The sequence below is a fragment of the Mastomys coucha genome, unplaced genomic scaffold (genome assembly GCF_008632895.1).
Source record: "Mastomys coucha isolate ucsf_1 unplaced genomic scaffold, UCSF_Mcou_1 pScaffold3, whole genome shotgun sequence".
Classification (NCBI taxonomy): domain Eukaryota; kingdom Metazoa; phylum Chordata; class Mammalia; order Rodentia; family Muridae; genus Mastomys; species Mastomys coucha.
In genome coordinates, this window is record NW_022196909.1 from 61347191 (window position 1) to 61356161 (window position 8971).

An 8971-nucleotide genomic window follows, 5' to 3' on the forward strand; every position below is an offset into this window, starting at 1 on the left:
TCCTCAGATGGAACTGAGCAACAGATGTTCTTGCGCAAACCCAAACTCTCAGGAAGCATAAACTTGCCTATGATGGAGGAGACTCTTTCGAGTCCTCTAGGAAGCAGGGGACAGAGACATAGACAGCTAGGCTGCAAGTGGGATTTTTTTTTTTTTTTTTAATGAATCCAAGTCCCCAGAGCCTTCTTTTTTGTTGTTCTTGCTACAGGGTCTTGCTATGTACCTCAGGCTGTCCTTGAACTTGAAATCATCTTTCCTGGGCCTCTAAAGTGCTGGGACTACAGTACCACCAGGTGCAGTCCTATTTGCATGATGTTTTGCAATGTAAAACGAGAGACTGGGATTGGAGCTCAGTGCTTGCCAATCAAGTATGGGGCCCTTGGTTAAATCCCCAGGAAATATGTGTAGGGAAGCACCAATCTAGCCAGGCTTGATGGCACACATCTCTAATTCTCAAACTCAGAGGCTGAGGTGGGACTGTCATGAGGTCCAAAGCCATCCAGGGATGTATTGCAAAGCCCTGTCTCAAAAAAAAAAAAATCCAGTACTTGAGAGTTGGAAGCAGAAGGATCAGGCTCCAACAGTGAGTTCAAGAGCAGCCCTTAAGAAGCTGAGAAGGAAGAAAGGGCAGTCTGTGAAAATACCAGGAGAGCCTGAGCTGGATACTCAGAGGCCACCTCCTGCATCCTAGTGAAAGACATGGGCGTGGCCACTCACCTCCAATCCCTGCACTGATGAGGGCAGGCACAAAAGGATTCCTCTGCTTTGCCAGCCAGCCAGTCTAGCCAAATCAGTTAACTCTGGGTTATAGTAAGAAGTCCTACCTCAAAAAATAAATAAATAAATAAAATAAAATAAAATAAATAAAATAAAATAATGTGGAGAGCAATTTCAAAGGAAACCTTTGGTTGTTTTTTTTTTTTTTTTTTGAGAGAGAGAGTTTCTCTGTGTAACAAGCCCTAGCTGTCCTGGACTCGATTTGTAGATCAGGTTGGCCTTGAACTCACAGAGATCTGCTGCCTTTTGAGTGCTAGGATAAAAGGCTTATGCCACAATGCCGGGAGAAACCTGTATTTTCTAACAGTTTCCTCCCATTTTAAAACATTCTACCCTGCAGAAAGCTCATTAAGCAGGAAGGCAAGCAATTCAAAATAGCTTCAGGAAGTCCCTGAAACTGACTAGATTCACTAGGCCCTTCCTGTCAAGAGTAAGCAGGAAAAGCTGAGAAGTGAAGCCAAGCTGCAGAGAAGACTCCCAGAGTAGAGCTGCTGCCTGGTAGAGGTCTATAGACCACAGGAGGCACCTGGAAAGGACACTGGTCAACTGGTAAGCTGCCTGCAGGCTGTGCACTGCGCTCCAGGTTCCCAACTCTGTGAGCTGTCACCCACACTGGGGAGGGCTTTGTGAAAGCACTGTCTTTGAGTCATTTCTACTCCTGTGAGTAACCCCTGCCCCACATTCCTATAATTAACCCCAGTAAAGCTCATTGGTTCATCAAGTTGGACTTAGCTGGTATTTATGTTTTGGTCTGCTGTGGGATCCCTATCTGGGGTGGGAAAAATTTGTGTTGAATCTCCCCAGGAAATGTTTTATCACATATTAAGATTACATATGTGCATACATATGAACACATGCACAAACAAAAAGAAGATACACAACAAAAAGAATGGACAATTCCATTGAAACAAGTTCTCATGTATCCTAGGCTGGCTCCACATTTACTATGTAGCTGTTGCCTCCACCTACCTTGGTGCTAGGAAGACAGGAGGTTATAAAACCAACCACACTTGGTTTTATAACGTGCTTGAAATCAAACTCAGGGCAACACCATTCCAGACAAGCTTACCAACTGAATTACATCTCCAAGCTGATTTCAGGTTTATGACCTAAGGTATTTCCAGGAGCTATAATCAGAAATCTTAAGTATTTTCTCATCTTGTGGGGATATACATGTAGTCAATACTCAACTTTCTGATATCTGATGTCCAGATTGTTCCAGAATATATACTATACAAAATAGAAGACTATCTCAAGAGGTTCGACTGTAAAGGAGACAGATAGCCTGACAGTAACTGGAAGAAAATACAAGGTCTAGAAAAGGGGAATAGCCACAATCCAATATATTGATTAAACGTATTTGACAAAAACTCTGTAGCTGTTAATTACAAAGGAGACCTATGGGGGGCTGGAGAGATGGCTCAGCTGTTAAGAGCACTGACTGCTCTATCAGCAGGCCAGGTTCAATTCCCAGTACCCACCTGTCACTCACAATTGCCTATAACCCCAGTTCCAGGGGATCTGACACCCTCATATAGACATATGTGCAAGCAAAACAGCATGCATGTACAATAAAATAAATAAAAAAAAATGCGACCTAATACGGAACGTAATGGAGGAGTAAAGACAAAGATGAAATCTACCTAACAGTAAGATGGCTCAGTTCCCATCACAGAAGCCTTCAACCCTTTCCTTCTCTGTCGCCTTCTCTCCTATAACTCTTCGAGAATTATTGGGTCAGAACAGTGGGTTTGAGAGAATAGGTAAACTGTTCAATCTTAAAAGTTAGGTCGGAGTAGAACAGAACAGGAAGGACCCAGGGCACTGGAACATGGGCTTTAAATAGGGTGTGTTGAGAGAGGTGTGGCAACACCCAAGCAACAGGGCTACATGAATCACATGCATTAATTCGGCCAGCAGCCACTACATAAACAGATTGGCATAAAAGCATGTCTGGGGCAGCTTTATCCTACCATTCCCTCCTACAACATTCCCAGTAACCCTCAACCCTCAGTGCCTACAGCTGAGTGGGACAAACTAAGATTTCCTCAGGAAAATGGACTCAAATGGACTCCTTCCACTTTTCATACCAATTACTCTTTTTTTTTTTTTTTTTTTTCCGAGACAGGGTTTCTCTATGTAGCCCTGGCTGTCCTGGAACTCACTCTGTAGACCAGGCTGGCCTCGAACTCAGAAATCCGCCTGCCTCTGCCTCCCAAGTGTTGGGATTAAAGGCCACCACCGCCCGGCATATCAATTACTCTTGATCGGTTAAATACTGAGTTCACGTTATGGGGCATGAAGGCCGAGAGGACGCTACTCGCCCTACAGAATTGTAAAAAAACGCTCCTACACTCAGATTCCAAGGGCGCGTGCGTCGACCACGACGCGGCCGTCGAGCCAGCCTCCCTCCCACCACGCCCCCTACGTCTTCCCCGGGACCGACTCGGCCGCCGACACCCCGCCCACTTTCTTGCCGGAAGCGGAAACGCCTCTCGCGTCCGGGACTTTTTCCGCTCCCTGTTTCCGGAAGTGGGGCTGCTTCGTTCTCCCTCGCCATGGCGCTGGCTGTGTTGCGCGTCCTAGAACCCTTCCCGACTGAGACCCCACCGTTGGCGGTGCTGTTGCCTCCCGGGGGCCCGTGGCCAGCGGCGGGGCTGGGTCTGGTGCTGGCGCTGCGGCCGGCGAGCCAAAGTCCCGCGGGGCCCGCGCTGCTCGTGGCGGCCGTGGAAGGGTCCGGCGCCCAGTGCGAGCAGCGCGGGCCCGGGCCTCCGCCGCTGCTGGTGAGCCGCGCGCTGCTGCGGGTCCTGGCGCTGGGTCCCGGGGCGCGAGTGCGAGCGCGGCTCGTGCGGCGGCCTCCGGCCCTGGGCTGGGCGCTGCTTGGCACGTCTCCGGGGCCTGGGCTTGGGCCTCGAGTCGGGCCGCTGCTGGTGCGCCGCGGGGAGACCCTGCCCGTGCCCGGTTCGCGAGTGTTGGAGACGCGACCGGCCTTGCAGGGGTTGCTGGGCCCGGGGACACGTCTGGCTGTTACTGAGCTCCGCGGGCGGGCAAAAGTGGGCCCGGAGAGTAGGGATCCCAGCCATCCCCCACCCCCGCCCGTAGTATCCTCCTTTGCAGTACCCCACTCTGTCCGGCAACTCCAAGGCGTTCTGGGAGGCACTGGAGATGCACTGGGTGTGAGCCGGAGCTGTCTCCGGAGTCTCGGGCTCTTCCAGGGCGAGTGGGTATGGGTGGCTCCAGTCGGAGAGTTACCAAACACCCCCCGGCCGCACTTGGCTCGAGTACAGGTTCTAGAGCCTCGCTGGGACCTGTCCGAGAGACTGGGACCCAACTCTGGGCAGCTGGGCGAGCCACTCGCTGACGGATTGGTGTTTGTGCCTGCCACTCTGGCTTTTAATCTCGGCTGTGACCCCCTGGAAATGGGAGAACTCAGAATTCAGGTCAGGAATACTTGCTTTCATTTTGCTCTCTTCCCGGTCTTTACAGAGTTGGAAGGCTAAATCTGTAGAATTTAGGTCCCCTGTGCCTTACGATTGTACTTTGCACTTAAGGGCTCTTAGTCTCGTTTACTCATTTTCTATTATCAAACTGTCTTTCTTGTGTTGAGGTGAAAGGTGAGGTTCCCTGTCAAGTACCAGATCTGCATATTCCTAGTCAGTAACTGGGTCGCTACAATACACTCGACTTCTGCTTTTCCTTGCTAACTTTCTCTGATAAAGCTACCATCATTTCCTTCAAGTCCTACCTACACATGACATCCAGATAAATCCTTTCATGATTTTATAACCACAACTTTAACATTTCTTCCTCCTCTACCCTTTTCAATCTTTGTTAGGTTATGTATCTTATTTTTATGATTACACACTGTCTAGTCCTCAGTCACATATTGTATATAACTTGAAAGGGCTCTTTGTTATCTTTGGTATTCATGTGTAATATGTCTTTATTAAATACATTTAAGGGAAGTTCTTGAAGTGTTTGGTTTCTGCTTTTTAAAAATAGAGTTGTTCTTGTGGAGGGACAGCTACAGTTTAGTTTCTAAGCATACAAATGTATGGTTTAGGCTGGTGCCGGCTTGAAAGGAAGCCGGTAGCCACTTAAAATTAATGAACTAGTTAACACCAGTCATGGAGTTGATTTACCCTCCCCCAGGTGCCCAGTGACCATATGTAGAAACAAAACATGCCCATCAGTGTTAGGCAAGTCACCCATTAATACTGTGAGATGGACCTAGGGTGTGACTCAGTGAAAGAGCACTTGCCCAGCACCCAAAGTAGACCAAACCCGTCCACTAAGATGTCCTTGTGAGAGAAAGTGCTTGTGTTCTCCTGACTGAAGGAGACTGGTACAGTGGAGGTCAGTCAGCTGACCAGCCCTTTAAGTGGCGTCAGGACACATCTAAAGCTGGCTGTGTCTACTCCTATCTGTTCTACTTTTTTTTTTAAAAGATTTATTTTATGTATACAAGTACCCTGTCGCTTCAGATGCACCAGAAGAGGGCATCAGATACATTACATGGCTGTGAGTTACCATATGGTTGCTGGGATTTGAACTCAGGAACTCTGGAAGAGCAGCTGGTGCTCTTAACCCCTGAGCCATCTCTCCAGCCCCTATCTGTACTTCTTGAGAAGCTGATGCAGGAGAATCACTGGGTTAAAGGTCAACCTGAGCTGTGCAACGAGACAACAAAACTATAGCCTTTTCCCACAGCCAGAGTCGTGTCTTCACCAAAGACCACTTTGTGTCAGCTCAGTAGCTGCTGCTGTCACTCAGCATGTAGAGGAAGGGCACGGTGCTGCATGCCTGTAATCCCAACACTGAGTGGCAGAGGCAGGACGGTGAGGAACTCGGCACCCCACCAGTGAAGCTACCAGTCAACAACAACAGAAAAACGGGACTTACAGAAGTACATTTCTTTGCACCTCACCGGCTTTGGGACGACGAGTATCAAAAGCCCAGAAAGCTCGTCTTTACAGGCAGCCTCTTGGAACCAGAATCAAGAGTTGGTACACATTAGGAGAGCTTTTGGTTTCCTTAGGGTAACAGAAGTCTGCAGTTTGGCTGCCCCGGGTTACTAGCCTTGATAAGGGAAAGACAGAAGGTAGCTGTAGGTGCTAGCTGCTAAGTGTAAAACCTGACTCCTTGGAGATTGTAAGATGGCGATTGTTTTCTCCATCAGAGGTATCTGGAAGGCTCCATCGCCCCTGTGGATAAAGGAAGCTGTTCACCACTGCCTGGGCCTCCGTTTGCTCAAGAGTTACACATTGAAATTCTGTCCTCGCCTCACTACAGTGCTAATGGAAATTATGACCGTGTTCTATACCGACACTTTCAGACACCCAGGTCAGCTGAATGGAAAAGAACACCTCACCTTGTCCCCCTCCTCCCATCCCATGTCTCAGATCCAGATACCCAAGAGCTACTGGCTAAGAGAAGTCCTGTGGCAGGGAGCCTAGGAGGACGCAGGAAGTGAATTGGGACATTCTAAAAAATTTAAAAAAAAAAAAAAGGACCGTTTGGTCAAAGAGCACTCCCAAGAGAGCCAAGGAGCCCTCTCCAGCTCTGGTCTCTCGTTTCTAGTCTCTTTGCCCGGTGTGGTCTGAGTTTTAATTGTCCCCCTAGAACGTTGCCTGGGAAGCTGTGGGCTATGGGTCTTCTTATTGGAAGGAGGCTCAGGTGTGTCAGGAACACATTCCTAACTCCTGCTGTGAGCTGACTGAAGCCACTGTGTGTTGCAGGGTGGTCCAGGAAGGGGATGTTCTGTGTGTATCAACGGATGGGCAAGTTGAGATCCTGGAAGGAAGCCTAGAGAGACTGCCCAGGTATGCCGCTGCCTTCTCACCTGAGTCCTGGCTCAACCTGAGTGCAAGTCCATAGTCTTCTCTCCACAAGTTAGATATAATAATTTTGTGCCAAAGGATATTTTGTTATTGCTGGCGAGAGAGAAAAAACTGTTTTCTGGTTCCCAAACGATCATAATCAAAAGACAGGTTAAGAGTCGTGGTGGAGTATTGCCTAATGTGGAGGATGGGAGGTGGGGGGGCAGCTATATCTGATTCCTATCCTACGCAGGCACACACAACATTGAGTAAATAAACATTTCAATAGAGCTAGAGATAACAGCTAAGTGTGGAGCACTTGGCTTGCTTGGCAGGAAGCCCTGGGTTTGATCCCCAACACTCAAGCTGGGCATGGTGGTAGACATCTGTAGTTGTAACACTTGGGCTGCAGAGATAGGAAACTTAAGAGTTCAAGGACACCTTTGGCTTCATGGTGAGTTCAAAGCCAACCCAAGCTTGGAAGGAAAACTTAAGACTACTTTGGTCTTCTATGAAAGGAAGAAAATGAACTATCCCAGGCTGTAGTCCTGTGTTCTCTAGACTGGTTTCCCACTTCCTGTAGTGGCTTTTTGTTTTTGTTTTTCTTAAGTGTTTATCTTGTTCGTGTGTATTCAAGAGTCCCTGGGTGTGCTGCTCACACTCGCTTGTGGAGGTCAAGGTTACCCTCAGGAGAAACTTAGGGTATCGGGTTTGGCAGCAGGGGCCTTCACCTGCTGAGCAGTCTTGCTGCCCCTCTCCACTTTTGTTGTTTTTAGATTGACTTCGATTTATTAAGGGGCCAGATGGTGGGGAGCACACCTTTAATCCCAGCACTTGAGAGGCAGGCAGATGAATCTTAGTGAGTTCAAGCCCAGCCTGGTCTACAAGAAGTTCCTGAACAGCCAGGGCTACATAGAGAAACTCTGTCTTGAAACCTCCTCCCCAAAAAAAGATTTATTAAGGAAAAGAGAACCCTCAAGAGTATAAGAGACTCCAAGGGAAGACTGCTCCCCCTTGTGTTTTCTTTTTTTTTTTTTAAAGATTTATTTATTTTATTTATGTGAGTACAGTGTAGCTGCCTTCAGACACACCAGAAGAGGGTGTCAGATCTCATTACAGATGGTTGTGAGCCACCATGTGGTTGCTGGGATTTGAACTCAGGACCTTTGTAAGAGCAGTCAGTGCTCTTGACCGTTGAGCCATCTCTCCAGCCCCCCCCCCCTTGTATTTTCTTAGGAGAGCTTCGACAGATCAGTAACCCAGTGTCTGCAGCTATGATTTGCAGGGTTTCTACTGCTACCTCATCCTGTGTCCGATGAGACACCTGCCAAGAATGCCTGGCTCATCTTTGTTAACATCCAGAGCTTGGTTCCCGTTGGTGCCCGGGGGTCCCTATCTCAAGATAGCAGTGCGCAGATAAAGGCAGTGTCAGTAACCCTAGTGCACATCAGGAACCTGGCATCCAGGCTGGCCTTACCAGTCTCCTGCCTCTGTCTCTCTTGTTCAACAAATGCCTAAGAGCTGGTGTGTAATTGTGAGTCAGGGCCTTACTCTGTAGCTCAGGGTGGCCCCAGACTCACTGTGGACCCCAATGACCTTGAACTTGGAGTAAATTCTCCAGGCCCAGCCTCCTGAGTGCTCAGATCACCATGACTGACTTAGTTGTTTCATTCTGAGACAGAGTCTCACCACATAGCCTTGGCTGGCCTAGAGATGACAGATACCCAACTGCCTCTGTCTCCCAAATTCTGGGATTGAGAGTGAAGATGTAATCGCCATACCCAGCCTTACTTAGGTTGGTTTTTTCTTTTCTTTTTCTCTTTTTTTTTTGAGAAAGGGTGTCATGTAGCCCAGGCTAACCTCAAAATCCGTGTGAATGATGGCCTTATACTTCTGAGCCTCCTGCTTTTACCTCCAAAGTCCTAAGATTTTTAGGAGCTGGGCAGTCATCCTGCCAACTAAACTAAACTCACAGCCCCTGACTTAGTTTTCTGTGGAAGACCTGCAGACCTCCCACACTTAGTACTCACAAAGGAAAACAGGTGATCGGGCGTTCTGAGACACAGCAGGCCATTTTCTGCACTGCTGCTGACCCAGCTTCTAACTCTGCCCAATTTCTGGGTGCCTAGCAGGTCCTAGGGAAAGCAGGGTCTGGACAGTACACCAGTGAGTCTAAGGACAGATACAAATGTTTAGTCCACTAGGGCCTGATTAGGGAAGCCCAGAGATCTCATTCCCTAGAAAGGAGTTGCATCATGGTTGGGTTCTCTTCAGCCTCCTTTGTACACATGGGAGTCACAGCTCCACTGTGTGCCCCACCCGCCCGGCCCCGGCCCCCACCCCCTCAGCAGGGCTCCAGTAGGGTCTAGATCACT

The 8971-nt window shown here is 48.6% G+C and overlaps 2 protein-coding genes across 3 annotated transcripts in view; one reads left to right on the plus strand and one right to left on the minus strand.

The window, feature by feature from the left end:
* The window catches only part of Ppp2r5d (protein phosphatase 2 regulatory subunit B'delta), a 24727-nt gene extending 23995 nt beyond the window's left edge, over nucleotides 1-732 (minus strand). The window contains exon 1 of the mRNA XM_031348764.1: nucleotides 718-732. The gene's annotated coding sequence lies outside the window, so the exon portion shown is untranslated. The remainder of the gene's footprint in view (nucleotides 1-717) is intronic.
* Nucleotides 733-3303: 2571 nt separating this feature from the next.
* Pex6 (peroxisomal biogenesis factor 6) overlaps nucleotides 3304-8971 on the plus strand; it is a 13767-nt gene continuing 8099 nt past the window's right edge. Inside the window, exons 1-3 of one of the 2 annotated variants that reach the window (XM_031348761.1) lie at nucleotides 3307-4217; nucleotides 5957-6120; nucleotides 6516-6599. In XM_031348761.1, coding sequence (XP_031204621.1) covers nucleotides 3336-4217; nucleotides 5957-6120; nucleotides 6516-6599 — 1130 coding nt within the window. In that variant the 5' untranslated portion in view covers nucleotides 3307-3335. Of the gene's footprint in view, nucleotides 4218-5956; nucleotides 6121-6515; nucleotides 6600-8971 lie in introns of both variants that reach the window. The other variant, XM_031348762.1, reaches the window with a different exon arrangement.